The following is an 18,314-nucleotide window of genomic DNA, read 5'->3' on the forward strand; positions in this document are numbered from 1 at the left end:
CAAAGGTCCCCCTTGGCGTTTGTGTTGTTGCAACCCTGTTCAATGCTTATGTTTTAGCGGCCAATCCAGTCACACGTACGCGGTTCTAACATAAATAACACGTGTAAAGGTCTAGAGGAGAGGTACACCGATATACAGTGCTCTGCGATGTACTCGACGTGTTCCTCCTTAAACCCTGCCTGACGATTGAAGTCGAACTCGAGCAGACAGAGAGAGATCCTCCTCCTCATCATCTGACGGTATTTGAAATTAATCAATGAAAGTTAGGGTTTTTCTCTGAGATTTGATCTTGGTTATCGAAAATGGCGCTCGTGAGAAGGTTTCACACAGTTCGTTCTTTGTTGCGAACAGCTGGATCAAGAGAATCTTCTTCACTCCCGTAAGCAAATTCCCTAACTTTGATTCTTCTTCATTTCATTTGAGTTTTAGGAAAATGCGTAAAACTTAAAAAAGATTGAACCTTTAGCTTCTTCATCATTTGTTTTCCAGATTTGGGAATGGAAATGAGTTCTCCTTGGCTCAAATCGGAGATGATTTCAGATTTGGGTATTGGAGAAGCTATCATTCTTCCCTTTCTCACGGTAATTTCACTCAGTTTCTCTATTTGAATTTGATTGATGCTTTGGGGGGGGGGGGGGGGGGGGGTAATTTAGTATATGTAATTGACATTTTTTCCAGTTCCTGAAGCTCATGGGAGAAGTATGCATTCACGTTTGTATGAGAGCCATAACGTCAACATACATTTGCTTCGATCTACTCTGGTAAAAAAAATCACCAGATTCTTCATTAGGTGTTGAAATCACTGATCTTTTTTGGTTTTGTTCCATGTATACATGATTTTGTGTTGTTTCTTATTGTGTTTATCAGATTGCAGAGTCTTTGCCGTTTACGAATGAGAAAAGGTTTGTTGCAACGCAAGTTAAGGCTCCACCTCAACTACAGAAAACGGTGTGTTAAGTTGCTCAACCTCAATTGTTGTGCCTCATGTCACTGTTGTTAATATATTGTATTCTATGGTTTTGATGTTCTCACATTAGTATTTATGAGTGCAGGGTGCCGTTAGAGTGTCTATGGTAAGTCCTGGATTTGTATATGAACCCTATGCACTTCAAGAGAAGATCTCGATTTGGCGGAGGTATATTGGAAGATGCTGTTTCTAACGCGATCAAATTCCCTTTTCTCCATGTTTTCACTGTTAATCTTCATAGGAAGTTCCGAGTATAATCGATAATATAGTTGTTGGTTATACTAGAGTTTAAGTTTCTAACTGCTTTTTATAATTAACCTCAGCTGTTTTCTTGTCAATCGTTGTTCAGATGTTTCACAAGAGGTGGTTGGCGAAGAACAAAAGAGGATTTTGTACGGGAGGTTGAAAACATCTCCATGCTTTATCTTGACTGGAATTCTATAGATATATTTTCGCACATGTATTAATACACTTTGAAATTCCAAATTTCAGCTAAGAAGCGCCTACGCAATCGCTAAGTTAAGGAAGACAGGGTATTCAAAGAATACGTTCTACATAGAAGCACTGGAGTTGTACAAACAGGTCTTACTTATACACCTTTTGGTTGTTTTTGTTTTTTTGGTTTAGTCTTCCCAGCAGAATGTTTTATAATAATCTTGACTTAGCTACCTGTTTTCTTCAGATTAATATTCTGATGGCCAATGGTGACAAGAAGGAGATAAGAAAAAACGTAACGGAAAGAATGTATTCTGTAAGGTTTCCACCGAATTGATTATCAGTTTTTTTTTTAGTGTGTTAAAATTGAAGATGATGATATGGTCCTCTACAGTGTTAAATTTTTGTTTCTTTTCACTATTAGGCACTGAAGAATGAAATCAAACAAAGAGAAGCCATCTGGGATGGTGTTTACTGGGAAATAATTGAGCCAGTTGACAAGATCAGAACTTTACAAGCTCGACTGGCAAGTTCTTTACAAAGCTTGAATAAATTTTAGATACTGAGAATTATGGTCTGAAGTAATGAATGATTAAAGATTTCTCTGCTAGTGGATTGTGAAAGTCACCCTATTACTTTCATCCTTTTGACAACTTCTCAGATCGGAATTGACCGTACAGACCTTAAGAAAGCATTCATACAACTGACACTCGAGTTTCTGACAAAGCAGGTCAGTATTATCTTAAGTCATCAGTTTGTTTCTCAAACTTTGGGGGCTGTAATGAGTTCCTGAGATCTATTCTATCTTCAGAAATTCGAAGCATACGATGCAAAAGGCAATGTAGTAGCTGGAGACAGGAAGAAAGAGGTAAAGTAAAGTTTAATCATTGATTTTCGATGATTGTTGCAATCAGTTGGCAATATTGTAGATCGAAAAAAGAATTAGACTAGATCCAACATGAACCTCCTGAGAATCTATATAATAATAACAATCCGAATAAATGCGACCAACAGTTGTGTTTTTTCAATCATACCTTTTGGATCTTTTTTGAAAAGTCGCGATGGATCATTAGAACGGTTATTTATGAAAAGATACAATTGTTCATTGTAGATTTGTGTCTATTAGAATATTCGTATCTTTTGAAATCTATATATATTTGTCTGTTTGCATTGTTTTCATTTTTTTGTCATGCCATAAAATAATATAAAATTTCAATCTCTACAGCTCTCTAAATTATTCTCTAGCATTCATTCTTTTTAAAAGTAAATAAATTCATCCAATTCTTGATTTAACAAAAAGATTTTTGGAATGATGAATATAATTTACAACTTTTAATTAATATTATATATAAAAATTTAATGAAAATACCTAGAGTTTTTTTCTAAGAGTTAGATGGATTATATAGTGCACTTTTGGATTTGACTTTTGAATATGGTAATAAAGATATCTTCTATTTAAAAGAAGTTTATATGAGTTTGTAGGTATAATCAAGTACAAACACAACAGTTGTAATTTTTCGTAATACCTTTTCGTAAAAATTATTTTTATTTGTTTTATTTAATTCAAACGATTGCATCTATTCATTGTAGAGTTGTGTCTTTTCACTATATTTTATTTATATTTTTTCATAACAACTTTTCGTTCTAATAGGTGTGTCTATTTACATAGTCATGCCTTTTGACATCTCTCTATATTTATATTTTCATCACTAACTAACAAGTTCGTTGAAACAAATTTTATATTTTATGTTAAATCTAAATAATTGAATATTAATATCTAATATTCAACGTTATTCTATAATCTAACTAAAATTTTAGAAATTATTATATCAATAGAGAAATTTAATACAACTTAATATAAAATTTACAGTTGCGTCTATTAATCGTAACTTTTCGTTAAAAAATATTTTAATATTTAATAATAATGATAACAATCTGAATAAATGCGAACAACAGTTGCGACTTTTCGTAGTAATTTTTGTAAAAAATAGTTTTTTTTTGTTAAACTCAAACAGTTATATTTGTTCATTGTAGAGTTGTGTGTTTTCACTATATTTTATTCATAATTTTTTATCACAACTTTTCGTTCTAATAGGTGTGTCTATTTAAATAGTCATGTCTTTTGAACTATCTATATATTTGTTTCTTCATTAATAACTAACAAATCATTGTTCGTTGAAACAAATTTTTTGTTTCTGTCGAATCTAAATAATTTGAATATTAATTTCTTCATTAATAACTAACAAATCATTGTTCGTTGAAACAATTTTTTTGTTTTTGTTGAATCTAAATAAATTGAATATTAATATTTAATATTCAATGTTATTATATAATCTAACTAAAATTTTAGAAATGATTATAGTAATATAGAAATTTAATAAAACTTAATATAGAACTTACAGTTGCGTCTATTTATCGTAACTTTTCGTTAAAAACTATTTTAATATTTAAAATTTATTTATTTTGTTTTTAAGAGTTGTGTATTTTAATTTTAATTTTTCGTTGAAATGTTTCATTCATTATTAAATATACTTTTAATTATAATTATTTAATGGAAAATTGCATATAATCATTGCAACCATTAGTTCAATATTCTCATTTAGGATCAGTTTGTCATAATGATTTTTTAAATTGTAGTTTTTTACCATAATTCTTCATAATAATATCTTATATTTATAATACTTTAAATAATATGTTTTACAAAGTTGCGTCTATTCTATATAATATTTTTTGTTATAAGTTTTAATTTTGATGATTATATTTTTAATAACAGTTTATGTTTAATGTTTATGTATTCAAACTATTCTATTACATTCAAATAATTTTATAATGTATAATTTTAAATTTAATTTATTTTTATCTGAGTCCTACTATCTATAAGAAAAAAAAAACATAATATTTGGCGTGGATCGATGAATAATTTGGTTCAAAGAACTGGTTATTGATTGGAACCCAAGCAGCTTTCTTCCCTACAAGGGAATGACAAGTTTGTTGCTTGTGCAGGTGCTTGTACGTGACATATGGGTCTTTGAGAAGTCTCTTTTCCATACAGGAGCTTACTGGCGGCTCTGTGGCCGGATCAAATTATGAAGTTGTGCAATATTGTGGCCCTGGGCAAAGAGTGTCAACAGTTTCAGACAAAGAATAAAAATTCCAACATATCCTGATTTATTGCTGAGTCAGTATTCTCCTTTACGGTTGGCTATCTTCTATTTTCCTCTTAAAATGCAAGCCTGAATGTTATCTGATTAGGTCCCTAGAAAAACTTTGCTGCTATCTTGCGAGCTAAATCATCGATACGAAACAAGCAAAGATCAGAAAAATATGTGTTGGGTAGTCTGGTCTCAGTTTTTATTTTTTATTTTTTATTTTATTGTAGTTCAGTTACTGAGACTGGCATATGTTGCTTCTGTCATTTTCTATGATCTCTTCTATTGGTGGATTATCAATGATTCAAGTAGCTAGTGAAAATAATATACATACAGTCTTAACTCTTAAGGAGGGCTGGGACATTTTTAGAGGATAAGAGTTGTGTTGCAGGAAACAAAAGAAAACTAGATTTGTTTTATTTTGTTTCCAAACTGACCTCTTGGAAAATTCTCAATTTATCTTATCCCCAAAAAGTCATTCTCAATTTGTACATACTGAAACAGGTCTAATAATAGATAAGAGACAAGTTTTTCAGCTACGCATTGTACACAAACAGGTCCTACAAATAAAGACGACGACATGTCTCCACTACTTAGCAGAGCCTCCTCAACTACCTCCTCGCAACTTTAGAGAAATAAAACAAACGTTTCCTTGTTTAAACGATATTTTACTAGTTGGGGAACAAAAAAAAAAAAAAGAAGAAAACTTTGAATTTTTCATAAAATCCGTTTAGCTAATTTTAACTTAAAATAAACATTTGCTTTATACTAGGAGGGAGAGGATAAAAAGGCGTAGTGATCATTTTTCTTTTTTTTTTTTTTGGTTGTATCTTCTTCCATCACAGTTCTTTCTGGGATTTACCACGATTAAAGGGTGGTTGAAATAGTGTCAAACCAACCCGGCTTAAAGGGTTACAAATGATCAGTGGCTGCTCTTCTCTCTCATACTTTTCTTCCACTTGCGTCACTGGGGCCTCTGTTTTCACTTGTTCTTCTACGCTGAAACTCAATCCAAGAAGAAGCAGATTACTTTTCCAGAACCCTAGAATTCTGAGAAATCAGGAACCTTTGTTGAGGTCTGGGAGATCCCTGGTGATGGACTCACACAAACCCATGTTCGATGTTGACAAGTTTGATGATGAGTTTGTTCAGAAACTGGTTTATGATGCTCTCGTTTGGTCTTCTCTTCACGGTCTCGTCGTTGGTGACAAAACTTACCAGGTTCTCTTTTTTTTTTTTTTTTTTTTTTTTTTTTTTTTTTTTTAAATTCGTTGGAATCCCACACTTTATTAAGTTCTTGTCTTTTTTTCATCTTTGTGTTTGATTAAATTGAAGACAAAAAATTCAAAATTGAATCGCTTATAGCTGAAATCATTATGATAATCTCTTCGTCCTGGATTGTGTTAGTTTCATGATGTAGCTTTATATCAGTAGAATCGAGAGGTGAAGAAGATCTAATTTCTTCTTTTGATTACAGAAATCAGGAAACCTTCCAGGGGTTGGAATGATGCACGCCCCCATTTCATTGCTACCAACTGCATTCCCAGAAATCTACTGGAACCAAGCTTGTGATGTTACTCCTATTTTCAGTGAATTGATTGATCGTGTTAGCTTGGATGGCAAATTCTTACAGGATAGTCTCTCTAGGTTTGGCTTCTTTTTTGAGTCTTTATCTCAGTACTGGAATCTATCTGCCTTGTGTTATATTTATCTATCATCTAAACAAGTATTGATGTTTTCTATGTTGTAGAACAAAGAAAGCTGACATCTTTACATCTAGACTTCTTGACATTCACTCCAACATGCTAGAAAGAAACAAGAAAGAGGTCTTTTACATTTTATCTCTACTTGAATGTTAATCTCTCTGATTCTTCGGTTCTGCATCTTTATTCGTTTGGTTGTGTTTGTGTTGTTGGCAGGATATTCGTTTGGGTTTACACCGGTTTGATTATATGCTTGATGAAGAAACAAATTCACTTCTTCAGATTGAGATGAACACTATCGCGTGTTCGTTTCCAGGCCATAGTCGTCTTGTTAGCGAGCTACACCAGTACGCACGGCGACAGACCATCTTCTGCATAACTTGTTGTGTTTTTTTTTTCTTTTAGCTGAAAAGCTTCACTTTTTTACTTATTTCTCTTGTTTTGCAGGACTTTGCTTCGATCTTATGGGGATCAGATTGGGATAGACTCTGAACGTGTACCTAAGAATACATCCACGGGACAATTTGCTGATGCAATGGCTAAAGCTTGGTTGGAGTACAATAACCCAAGGTTAGACTTAACTAAAGAATGCGTTCTTGAATGTGATGATAAAAAAATGCTAGAAATCAAGAATCTATGATGTAATTTGAAGATTTTCTGTTTGAATCTATAGTTTCTCTTGGTTTCAGAGCGGTGGTCATGGTAATTGTACAGGCAGAAGAACGCAACATGTATGATCAACATTGGCTGAGCAGTATGTTGAAAGAAAAATATCCTCTTTTTATCTTGTTTCTTTGAACTCCAGTGGTTGATCTCGACATATTTATCCTCTAACTTGTACCACAAAAAAAAGGTGTTGTTCTTCCTTAGCTTCAGAACACGCACAATATAGTAGCCATCAGGAAGACCCTAGCAGAAGTCGAGAAGGAAGGGAGTGTACAAGAGGATGGAACCCTTATTGTGTAAGCATTTTTTTTTTGCATTGTGGTTTTTGAGAAGTTACACATTCATCTTGAAAACTATGTTAAGATTTTCCGTTGTTGCAGTGGCGGCAAAGCAGTCGCGGTGGTTTATTTCAGATCTGGCTATACTCCCAATGATCATCCATCTGAATCAGTAAGTAGCTGTCAAGTTTTCAATATATGTGGCGTTTACTCTTTGAGGATATATGTATCAATGGTTGGTTTATTCGTTTCAATTTGAAGGAATGGAATGCTAGGATGCTAATAGAGGAGTCTTCAGCAGTCAAATGCCCCACTATAGCTTATCATTTAACCGGCACCAAGAAAATCCAGCAAGAACTGGCAAAACCAGGTGTTCTCGAGAGGTAAGTAGATCGCCAGTTATCTTGTAGTGAGGCTGAAACTGAAGAACGGTTTCCAAATATCTCAGAGGTGATCACTTTTTTTTTTACTATAAACATGAGAAACAGGTTTCTGGACAACAAAGAGGACATTGCTAAGCTGAGGAAATGCTTTGCTGGGCTATGGAGCTTGGATGATCAAGAAATCGTCAAGCAGGCAATCGAAAAACCTGGATTGTTCGTTATGAAGCCTCAGAGAGAAGGCGGAGGTTAGAACCCCAACTGAACTGAGTCCCCCTAACTCCTCAATTTCTCTTGGTCATATTCTAAAGCGTATCTTCTTGGATTCTTCCAGGAAACAACATCTATGGAGATGATGTGAGGGACAATCTTCTGAGACTGCAGAAAGAAGGAGTTGATGGAAACTCTGCATATATCCTGATGCAGAGGATATTCCCAAAGGTGTCAAACACGTTCATGGTGCGAGAAGGTGTTTACTATAAAAGTCAAGCTATATCAGAACTCGGTGTCTATGGTGCATACCTCAGGTACAAGTGCATAAAGAAGAAGAATTTGGTAATGTTTCATTCATTCTCTACTGAAATTTGTGCCATTATCTTTGATTAAATGATTTGTGTAGGAACAAAGACAAGGTTATAGTAAACGAGCAGAGTGGTTACCTAATGCGCACGAAGATCTCATCATCAGATGAAGGCGGCGTTGCAGCTGGTTTTGGAGTCTTGGACAGCATCTATTTGAATTGAGATGGATCACATTCACAATCATCCTGATAAATTCTTCTGCTGGTTTATTTCTTCTTATTCTTGCTTGTTGAAGTCTTGTGTATTAATCCATGAAGAATCAATAGGACCACAAAGCATACATAAAATTGCTTATTGTTATTTTAAGTTATTTTGGACCGTGTGAGACGATCACTCGTTTGAGATCATGAATGGAATAAGATACGATCAATCATGAATGGAATAAGATATTTATGATTTCTTTGTTAGCACTTATTTAAAAGTGGTGATTAAGATCATACATACGACTATACGAGCAAATACATAAACAAATAAATGTTATAAATCAACGAATGTCCGTAAATCCGATGCCTCTTCGTTTTGTGGGGAAGATAGCAAAGAAAAAGCTCGCCACTGTCACCACCATAACCGCAAAATACTTGATCATAAGTACGAAATGACCACCCCAACTATGGCCGTCGTCCTCAGGGAGCAAACACCTCCGAAAATCCGAACTCTCTACGGCTAACGACAAGAACACGACAACGGACACAAAAGCATGCACGAAATCGACAAAACTCAACTTGTATCTCCGTTTTTTGTCGCCAGTTAAGCCGGATTCCGGATCATAACCGTCGTCGTCTGGATAGTCGTTGAGGATGTAGAGACCGTTGGCGGTGGCAATTCCGTAGTAAATGCGGCCGTCTTCGCCTACGAAAGAGTCAGTGAAAGAGGAGAAGAAGCAAGCCGCGGCGCAAAAGGAGATGAGGGAAATGGTGAGGAGTTTATTAGCGGGTTTATTGGTGCATTCGCCGCCATTGGAGAAAGAAGGGATAAGGGTTTCGAACATGAGGGCGGTTCCGGTCGGCAAGAGGTTGGCGAAGTTTCCGGCGGACGGTAGAGATCTAATGAACGACGCTTCCATTTCGAACTTTGGTCGGGAGAGGAAATTTTTTTGTGTGTTATATGGAGAAAGAGTGTTTTGTAGGTTCTTCTTTACGTAATGCATGCATGCGTGAGGATATTTTTGATGTGTCTTATATACATTTCTTAAAAGAATCGAATTTTGTTTGGTATCCGAATATATATATATATATAATATACATTTTGTTTTATAAGCTTGTATACACAAATTTTGTCAGAAAAAAAAACTATTTGATAACCGCTCATTTTACTTATTTTTATGAAAGTAATATTTTTATAGAAACAATACTCCACTTTTAAAAAAACATTTCGCAAGTTTATAAAACGTAATAATTGTAGAATTACATGTTCGATGAAATTGAGTCCATAAAGTCTTGCACGGTTGTACCTAACTCCTCTCGGTGACCTTGTCATATTAGATATGTAATGTACGTGACTCTATAAAGAAATTCACAAGATTGAGAAAATAAGGTACACGCAACCCTCTTTTTTTTTGTTTTTACATATTATTTCCCCATTTGTAATTACAATAGTATCATAGTTTTATTAAAGAAAGTTTGATAATGAAGAAGAGTGAATAATTTAAGAGGGTTCGGGCGCCTCATGTCCGCCCACACTACACAAACCGTATAACAAATGTAAACTAGCATATGTGTTTTTTTTGTCAGTTATTCTTTCTCTTTAGTAAAAGAACATAAAAGTTAAGAAATATTTTTGATATGGACATGTAAATTACTAATTACATAACGAAAAGAAATGTAAATTTTCTTTGCAGATGAACATACATATAATCTAAGTTTGATTTGTTTCATTGGGCTGGTGAATAAACTTAGTTTGTATTTCTTCAAGTGATAATCCTTTTGTCTCCGGGACGAGCAACCAAATAAAAAGCAACGCGGCTCCCGCAATACCCCCAAATATGTAAAATGTTCCTATTTCAGTTATAAAAGTTAAGAGAAGAAAATTTATTCATTAAACTCTACTTTATATATAGAATATAACAATTTGGTTCCACAGTTATAAGTTATATAATTTGGTATGGTCTAACAAACGAATAATAACGATCTAAAATGTATACAAGGTTTATAATGATGCCATAAATACAGGTTCTGAATACTCTATTATTTTTCATTCTTTTTACCTAAATAGTTTATAACATAATTAAAAATAAGTTGGAAAAAGAAGTAGAAAAGATACCTTGGGTGCTCCACTCGAACAGGAAGTTGAAAGCGTAAGTGACCATCGAACTACTTGAAAATGATACCAACGTAACTATACTCCCTGCTGTTACCTTTATATTTATTGGAAATATCTGCACACAACAAACATTATACATATATTACTTTATTTATAAAAAGTGTGTTAAAACTTAGAAATTCATTTGTTCGAATCTTATATAAAAAAAAAATCTAAAATATCAGTTTAGTATAAGGGAGAGAGTATACATTATTTTCTGTATTGAAAAAATAAAAGTTGAGCTAATATATGTACCTCAGACATAGTTACCCAAGGAAGACCTCCCAAACCTATTGCAAAAGTTCCAATATACAGCTGCCAATTTAGAGAAAAAAAAAACTAATTTAGAAAAGAGACCAAAATGTTATAATCAGAAAGATTGTGTGAAAGTTGGATAAAATGTTTTACCATAAGGCATATGAACGTGAATATTGGAGTCAGGTTTGGTAGCAATTTCATTTTCTGCTCATACCAAATTAATATACAAATATATTGTTGAAAAATAAGTGAGGTTAAGAATATAAAACTGTAGAATAAATTAAAGGGATTCCACAATAAATAACAGTAAACAAATACTGAAAATATAACCTGTAACGTGAAGGCGATCCCAATAAGTATGGAAGATATGCTCATTCCAGATGCAGAGGTCTATATATAGCAAGTCCAAATATGAATCAAATCAATATCAAACAGCTTTTAAAATTTTTCTATATGTTAATTAGTAAATAAGTAAATGTGCTACAAGAAAACAAATACGTAAACAAATGTAACAAAATTACTGTTAAAGGTGCTTGCTTACCAACAAGAGAGGCCGTCTGCCCCATTTATCTACGAGAATGACACCAATCATGGCCTTTGGTATCTGCGAATAGTACAAAATGTAAATTCTAGATTTTTTAATAGATTTTTTTCATTATTCTATACAAACTTTAAATTGATTTTGTTTTGATCATTTGTATTCTACAACTATTTTTTTGCTATTGACAGATACAATTTTCTTAATGTTTTATATCTTAAACATTTTTCTTAGTAAAATAGATGGAACAGTTGAATAACAACATAATATAGTTTGACTGCATAAATTTGGTGTCGTGCATCCATACATTTAACAATTTTTTGACAAAGACCAATGTATATACTTACCATGAAGAATCCTAACAGTGTCGATCCAAGGGCCACCGAAAACCCTGTTACAACTCAAAATAAATTATTTAAGGCAAATCAAAAAAATGGAAAGAGAACTTAACTAATTTATTTTTTTATTAAAACTTTTATCCTAAATCATGAGACCATGGCATCAGTAAGCAAAAAAATAAAATAACAAGAGGATGAGTGAAAGAAAACAAAAATATAGTTTAAAAGCTCATTAAAACTGGAAATTTCACTCTGCAGATACAAATTAAACACACTGTTATATGTTAGTGTGTGTATCAAAAATGTGTTTCTCATCGTTAAATCATTAAATTAATATGTTTGCTTGTAGTAATTCTGAATATATATATATATATATATATATATATATATATATATATATATATATATATATAGCGACCGAAATAAATGTCTAACGACCAACAACCTACGACTTACGACCTAGGACGAAGTCATATTCGACCGGTAGTTTTTGATATCAATTTACTATAAGTTTGAGCGGTTTATTACATAAGTCAATGTATATGTAACTATGAAATTTTTTGATAGAGCTTAATCTTAAATTTACCAGATTTTCTAAAAATGGTACTTGCATACGCGACTACTGCAGAACTCCCCGAAAATTGTTGTACCAACATCAGCCCGATTCCTACCTGAGAAATAATATTCAAAATAAACAAGTTATATGCTTTGTGTAGATAAATATTAGAGTTAAAATAGTATTGAAAGTGTATATTTTATGTACTTATTTTGTAACATAAACTTCAGTTTACCACGAGAGTGTAGCTATATTTTCTCTGGAACAAATCACAAAAAGTCGACCTTGAACTTGAATCATTTTCTACCATTTTGGTCACAACCTGAAAACAAAATCAAAATCATTCAGACTTTACTTGTAAAGGGATGAATATAAACTAAAAGTAATTTATAATTGATTATATTATGTTAACCAAAAAGTATTAATTATATAGAAACATCACTTGAATTTCTGAGGCTTCACGTGAAATATCAGCATCCCTCCCTCTAAGCCGAAGTAGTGAATTCTCTAGTTCTGTATCTGTACCAACTTTTGCCTTCATCAAATTCAAATAGTTTAGTTTTCATGGTTAATAAATTGTGTGTGTTATTTTTCTGTAACGTTAGTACGTAAATTATGTAGCAAAATAAAAAATGACGACAAACCAGCCATCTTGGAGACTCTGGAACGAAGAACAAACCGATTGCTTGAATGAAGCATGGTAAAACACCTAAACCGGATAAAATATTGTAAATTTATCAGTTCATTTGTATACTCTTTACAATGTAACAACTCAAGTTTTTCCATATTTTCCTACTATTTAATCATTCTCTTACGCACCTATATAAATATCTCATAGTTTCACAGTTAAGAATCGTACAATGGAAACGTTACCTATTAGAGCCAACGTCCTCCAGTTGATATAATTCCCAGAAAAATAAACCATGGCGAGTCCACAGTTTTGAAGAATCTGGAATCACTCACACGATGATAAAACAGGGTCAACAATACTCACCAAAAAGCTAACAAATATTTATCTGAAATTTCCTAATGTCATATACTAAAAACAGATTTTGTAGCAAACCTATTTTCTTATACAAAATTGTGCCATCTGAATTATTGACATAGCAATTTTATTTTTGTTATAAATCTACTTATGCAAAATTATTGTTATAAATGTACTATATGGAATATTATTTTAAAATTCTTTTAAAAATTTATAGCTCTGGTAAGGTCAATATCAATATCATATAACTATGTCCCCACAATTGGTTTATTTAGCTCGAGCATAATTTGCTCATATGGGTGAGATATTTGATCAAATTAAAACCATATTTATTGCAGTCTGGATATTTGTACTTTGTCCCCCCAAAAAAAGGATATTAGGCTTCTATTAATTAGTTTCTTTTATCATCATCCTTATTTATTTATATTTAAACATATATATTAATTTTTTGTTGGCACTCATCCTAAAATATATTTTTGGAACTAAAATTTACCTGGTTTGTAAAGGTAAATGTACCACGAACATGTTTAGGCGAAACTTCTGCTATATAGACAGGTACCTGGTTGGTAAAAAAAATAGGTAAAGAAACATATTAGTTGTATCAAATGTAAAGAAATAAATATAAAATGTAAATATATTAGTTGTAGACTATAAGTTACTAAATACCACATAGCTAATTAAGCCGAGCCCTATCCCTGAGGAGATTCTTCCGATGTTCAGCCACATTGCATCCTTTGGTGTTCCATACATGAAATATAAATGACTCTTTAATTGCTGGTTTTTTTATAACCACAAACTACTAAATAATATTTGTATCACGAAGAGAAAATATGTTTGTAGTAAAAATATTCAAATACCTTAGCGAGAGCGATGGAGAACCAACCAATGATGCAGAGGATATCGGAGACCCACATTGTCTTAATAATTAATATCATGAAAAGCAAAAATTTAGTCATTAAAATTTTTAGTTACAAATGGTTAAACTTGAAGAATATATGAGATTAAAAGTAAATTAGTTACTCTTCTTCTGCCAAGGGACATTGCCATTTTACCGCTGAACAAAGCTCCAATTGCAGATCCCAACGTGTTGAATGAACCAAATGCTGAAAACTGTTAAAGATAATTAATTCGAAGATAAATTCCAAAAGTTGAGTAAATCATTTTATTGGGATTTTTTTGTTGTCCCAATAAATTCCAAGAAATGATAAAAATGGAGGTGAACCACACCAGCCAACCAAGTATACTCAACTTCATGGGGATTACGACCAAGGTACTCTTCATTTGGTAAACCAGACGTAGTATTTGGATGCAGATGCATGCTACTTTGGGGCAATGTTTGGAAGATGAAATGAAGTCTGTTTTGTCTGAAATTTGGTGAGAAGCTTCATGATGCTTTAGGTTTCATATCCAACGGTGTATTTGTGGAATGAACAGTTGGTTTGTGATTTAATCAAGTGTTTGTATTGCGGATACACATATAGACGATTTTGTGGTAAGGTTGGAGTGTCTAGCGACACCAACATGTTATTGTGTTTTTGGGTTATGGGAGAACATTTAGGGTTATGTTTGGATGAGGAAGGATTGACGGAAGTGATGTCGTGGGCGTCGGTGTCGACCGACACTAGGAGAGCGTCGATCAACACCATGTGTGTTGGATCACAAGTGGTGTGATGGGTGAAGATTAACACCAGGTGGAGGTGCCGATCAACATTGGAGGAGTTGATAATGAATCGGAGAATTCGTGGGGAAGTGTTGTCCATGGCTAAACGAAATCAAATATTCTAGCCCACCTCTCTTGTTACTCGGTCACTAGGGATGGTTGGTTGTGTCACTCAATAACTAGATGAAGTGGGTTTGGTGTATTTGTGTAAATTTTGTAAGAAGTGATTTCTACAGCGGTTATCTCGTCGGAATTATGGGATTCCAGTGAGATCATTTCCTGTGGATCCTGTGTGAGGATGGACAATTTGGGTACGATCGTTTCACTGTGTGATTGGTAACAACACCATACCATTGTGGTACATTGTGTACAGTTTATATTGTAATCAGTCACAAAAAAAAAAGAATATCAAAAGCAATAATATATAAAAAAAAAAAGAATTTTAAAAATGTCATTTTTCCTATATTACTTTTCAAAACAGACCGTTTCTAAAAGCCTATAAAAATGCTATTTTCAGATATATTCAAATAAGTGTGTAATCTTATAAAACCATACACAAATTACTTTTATATGAATATAAAATTTGTATAGTATTTTTATAAAAAATAGAAATACATTATAAAATCTTATAAAAGCCATATAAAACATTAGAAACACACTTAAATGAACTCTCTAAGTAGCAGTTATCATCAAGAAGTAACTTCTAAACTTTATAAACACAAATTACTTTTATATGAATATAAAATTTGTATAGTATTTTTATAAAAAATATAAATACATTATAAAATCTTATAAAAGCCATATAAATCATTAGAAACACACTTAAATGAACTCTCTAAGTAGCAGTTATCGTCAAGAAGTACCTTCTAAACTTTATATGCATTTTCAGGTTTGCCGAGGAGTTTTTTTGAAAAAGGACAGCTATATGCCTATTTTTGAAAGGCATTTCTCAAAAATTCTCATGTGCATAATGTTAAGTACTCTTTATACTCTCTACTTGAACTATACACAAATTACTTTTATATGAATATAAAATTTGTATAATAATTTTATAAAAAAATATAAATACATTATTAAATCTTATAAAAGCCATATAAAACATTAGAAACACACTTGAATTCTCTAAGTAGCAGTTATCATCAATAAATACCTTGTAAACTTTATAAGCATTTTCAGGTTTAACGAGGAGTCTTCTTGAAAATGGACAGCTATATGCCTTATTTTGAAAGGCATTTCTCAAAAATTCTCATGTGCATAATGTTAAGCACTCTTTATACTCTCTACTTGATATTGTCAAAAAATTTCGAAAAATACTTTCAGAATTTTTAACCACCCTTTTTTACTCTCTACTTTATATTGGTTTTACTTATGTGCATAATGTTAAATTTTTATATTATTTTCTGTTACTAATCGAATCCAACGTGTTTTTTTCAGTCTCTCACTCTCTACTGTTTTGTGTAAACTTTTTTTTTTCTTTAGTTTACGGATAAATAAACTGTGACTAGATTAAAATATGAGGAAATCTTCAAAATATCACGTTTAAAGTTTCTTATCAAAAATAACATATTTTAGTTTTTTTTTCAAAAATACTAAATTTTTTTGGTCCAATAATACCATAAACACAAAAAAAAAATGATTTTGAATTTTTAAGGGTGGAAAATTTGTTTGTTTAGGTTGACAATTTTAGTTATAAGGAATAGTTTTAGGGGGTTAAGTTTAGTATTTTAGGATTTAGGGATTATTTTTTGATATTAAAACTTTATTTTAATTTTGTGATATTTTTGGAAAAATACATTTTAGTAGAATTTTTGGAAAAAAACTAAGATGAGAGAAAACGTTATTTTTAGTGGTATTTATAAGATTTGCCTTTAAAATATGTTGATAGAATTTTAAAAAAAAAAGTGATCGAGAGACATACTTGCGCGATAGAAAGACCTAAGTCTTTCATAATTCCTATCTCAGCAGCTGAAGTATAACCCATCTGTAAGATAAAATTAAGAAAGAGAAAAAACTGTTTATATGAAAATCTATCTTAACATTTTTGGATTACATTTTTGTGTCATCCTCTCTTATCTTTGTATCCAAATAAGTTCCAATTAAATTCTCTACAATTCTTACAACCAAACACAAAGATTTCCATATTTGATAATATTAATTTCCTAAAAATTATCTATCTAATTTAAAGAAATATATTAGATTAAAATATAATTTTCCTTTCACTTTTATTTAATCTTATATTTAATTATTTAAATTACTATTTAATATGTAAAGTTAATAAAAGTTTAAATTTTTTTTTCAGCATATGATGTGATTTGAATTTTTATAAACGGATATATATTTTAAAAATTGTTTTAAGATTTTTGTAACCAAACAAGTATATTCAGATATAAATTATTTCACATTTGAGTTATTTTAATATATAATGAATATCTATCTTAACATTTTTATTAATTACTGTGAGAACACACATATATAACAATATAACATTTATATTAAAACTCAAAGAAACTTGATCTATTTAAAATATATTCAAAAGTTTTTTTAAAAATATTATCTCGTGGTACACCACCGGATCAAACCTAGTAGATAATACGAAATTATAGTTTTTTATATGAGTTTTATAGTTCTTAAATTATTAGAACATTGGTAAATAATTGACGATATGGTAAATATATTTGGTTTAATGCATGTGGCTTGTAATGTTCTTTCTCTCTCGGTTAATATACTCAGTTGACGATAAAGATCAAATTAAAAAAAAAATGTAAAGTAGGACTAGCTAGCAACACCAAAGGAGAAGAAACTCACAGCAACACCAAAGGAGAAGGAGCCACAGACGGCGACCAAAGTGCTTAGGATAACACATGCAGTCACACGACAGCCTGAATCGTCGTTTTGGTCATTGAGATGCAAAAGCTGTTCCTCTATGCTTCTTTCTTCCTCCACCACCATCATTTACACATGCATGTACTGATACGACACAGTTTCTGGTAAAGGACAGTGAGATCTAGGGAGAGAGAGAGGGAGACAGAGGAGAGAGTACAGAAGAGTGGGAGAGAGACAGAGAATGCTCTGTTTGTCAAAATAGGCTTCGTATTTAAGGAAGGTGTCACGATTATGAGAATTCTTTTTGGGGCTTTTGTGTCAATTTCCAAGTCACACGTTTTGTTCCTTGTACAGTTACCCAAACATTATTTTCTAGTCTAATAAAAGGGTGGATAATTTGTTTGAATCAAAATTTTCATTCAACCATGGACAATTCTCTTAACTGCCACTAAAATGAGTTTCTTTTCTTCTAAAAAATATTACTTTTATTTTTGTTTTCTAAACATATCATCAAAATATATTTTTCAAAAATATCACAAAATTAAAATTATTTTTTTTAACATTAAAAACACAAAAACACAACACATTGAAGAACCAGCTCGTATATACGAACCAATCTACGATGGTCTTGATGAAAGAAGAACCAAGAGGATCCAAAGCAATAACTAAGCACTAAGACAAGGAGAGAGCAACGAGGAA

The 18,314-nt window shown here is 32.0% G+C and overlaps 4 protein-coding genes across 8 annotated transcripts; 2 read left to right on the top strand and 2 right to left on the bottom strand.

Annotated features, from left to right (window-relative positions):
• Nucleotides 1-55: 55 nt before the first annotated feature.
• LOC104707063 (uncharacterized) lies at nucleotides 56-4,847 on the top strand. 2 transcript variants are annotated; one of them, XM_087461601.1, is made up of 12 exons: nucleotides 56-379; nucleotides 490-581; nucleotides 679-761; nucleotides 868-948; nucleotides 1,053-1,135; nucleotides 1,317-1,368; nucleotides 1,460-1,549; nucleotides 1,650-1,718; nucleotides 1,827-1,928; nucleotides 2,064-2,132; nucleotides 2,214-2,270; nucleotides 4,406-4,847. In XM_087461601.1, the coding sequence occupies exons 1-12, from the start codon at nucleotides 303-305 to the stop codon at nucleotides 4,490-4,492; spliced, it is 942 nt and encodes a 313-aa protein (XP_087317727.1). In that variant the 5' UTR covers nucleotides 56-302; the 3' UTR covers nucleotides 4,493-4,847. The 2 variants fall into 2 exon arrangements, with proteins under 2 accessions (XP_087317727.1, XP_087317728.1); XM_087461602.1 differs by having other exon boundaries at nucleotides 688-761.
• A 325-nt stretch (nucleotides 4,848-5,172) lies between these two features.
• Nucleotides 5,173-8,555, top strand: LOC104709472 (glutathione synthetase, chloroplastic). Its single transcript, XM_087461598.1, has 12 exons — nucleotides 5,173-5,772; nucleotides 6,029-6,198; nucleotides 6,302-6,377; nucleotides 6,471-6,601; nucleotides 6,702-6,824; nucleotides 6,944-7,024; nucleotides 7,136-7,216; nucleotides 7,301-7,370; nucleotides 7,460-7,581; nucleotides 7,687-7,826; nucleotides 7,913-8,105; nucleotides 8,198-8,555. The coding sequence occupies exons 1-12, from the start codon at nucleotides 5,470-5,472 to the stop codon at nucleotides 8,319-8,321; spliced, it is 1,614 nt and encodes a 537-aa protein (XP_087317724.1). The 5' UTR covers nucleotides 5,173-5,469; the 3' UTR covers nucleotides 8,322-8,555.
• On the bottom strand, nucleotides 8,539-9,222 carry LOC104707065 (inactive Serine/Threonine-kinase, putative (DUF679)). Its single transcript, XM_010423335.2, has one exon. The coding sequence runs from the start codon at nucleotides 9,220-9,222 to the stop codon at nucleotides 8,644-8,646; it is 579 nt and encodes a 192-aa protein (XP_010421637.1). The 3' UTR covers nucleotides 8,539-8,643.
• Nucleotides 9,223-9,910: 688 nt separating this feature from the next.
• LOC104707066 (sugar transporter ERD6-like 18) lies at nucleotides 9,911-17,900 on the bottom strand. Of its 4 annotated transcripts, none has more exons than XM_010423336.3 (18): nucleotides 17,598-17,900; nucleotides 16,711-16,773; nucleotides 14,153-14,242; nucleotides 13,990-14,049; nucleotides 13,799-13,864; nucleotides 13,626-13,691; nucleotides 13,021-13,096; nucleotides 12,792-12,856; nucleotides 12,590-12,682; nucleotides 12,383-12,469; nucleotides 12,178-12,262; nucleotides 11,601-11,644; nucleotides 11,257-11,319; nucleotides 11,046-11,105; nucleotides 10,866-10,919; nucleotides 10,713-10,772; nucleotides 10,419-10,533; nucleotides 9,911-10,153 (listed from the first exon to the last, which is right to left on the bottom strand). In XM_010423336.3, the coding sequence occupies exons 1-18, from the start codon at nucleotides 17,742-17,744 to the stop codon at nucleotides 10,014-10,016; spliced, it is 1,434 nt and encodes a 477-aa protein (XP_010421638.1). In that variant the 5' UTR covers nucleotides 17,745-17,900; the 3' UTR covers nucleotides 9,911-10,013. The 4 variants fall into 4 exon arrangements, with proteins under 4 accessions (XP_010421638.1, XP_010421639.1, XP_087317725.1 ...); XM_087461600.1 differs by having other exon boundaries at nucleotides 9,953-10,153; nucleotides 10,419-10,468; nucleotides 10,728-10,772; nucleotides 17,598-17,800; XM_010423337.3 differs by lacking the exon at nucleotides 16,711-16,773 and having other exon boundaries at nucleotides 17,598-17,870.
• Between the last annotated feature and the right edge of the window lie 414 nt (nucleotides 17,901-18,314).

The sequence above is a fragment of the Camelina sativa genome, chromosome 8, assembly GCF_030686135.1.
Source record: "Camelina sativa cultivar CO46 ecotype springtype chromosome 8, ASM3068613v1".
Classification (NCBI taxonomy): domain Eukaryota; kingdom Viridiplantae; phylum Streptophyta; class Magnoliopsida; order Brassicales; family Brassicaceae; genus Camelina; species Camelina sativa.

Bases quoted from the DNA above. Each gene is read 5' to 3' on its own strand.
- LOC104707063 (XM_087461601.1), top strand. From the start codon at position 303: ATGGCGCTCGTGAGAAGGTTTCACACAGTTCGTTCTTTGTTGCGAACA. The intron at 380-489 runs GTAAGCAAATTC...TTTGTTTTCCAG, and splicing joins AGAGAATCTTCTTCACTCCC to ATTTGGGAATGGAAATGAGT. The intron at 762-867 runs GTAAAAAAAATC...TGTGTTTATCAG, and splicing joins ATTTGCTTCGATCTACTCTG to ATTGCAGAGTCTTTGCCGTT.
- LOC104709472 (XM_087461598.1), top strand. From the start codon at position 5,470: ATGATCAGTGGCTGCTCTTCTCTCTCATACTTTTCTTCCACTTGCGTC. The intron at 6,825-6,943 runs GTTAGACTTAAC...TCTTGGTTTCAG, and splicing joins TTGGAGTACAATAACCCAAG to AGCGGTGGTCATGGTAATTG. The intron at 7,371-7,459 runs GTAAGTAGCTGT...TTCAATTTGAAG, and splicing joins ATGATCATCCATCTGAATCA to GAATGGAATGCTAGGATGCT.
- LOC104707065 (XM_010423335.2), bottom strand. From the start codon at position 9,222: ATGGAAGCGTCGTTCATTAGATCTCTACCGTCCGCCGGAAACTTCGCC.
- LOC104707066 (XM_087461599.1), bottom strand. From the start codon at position 17,744: ATGATGGTGGTGGAGGAAGAAAGAAGCATAGAGGAACAGCTTTTGCAT. The intron at 13,097-13,625 runs GTAAATTTTAGT...GAGTGATTCCAG, and splicing joins CATTTACCTTTACAAACCAG to ATTCTTCAAAACTGTGGACT. The intron at 10,154-10,418 runs GTATCTTTTCTA...TAACTGAAATAG, and splicing joins GTTCGAGTGGAGCACCCAAG to GAACATTTTACATATTTGGG.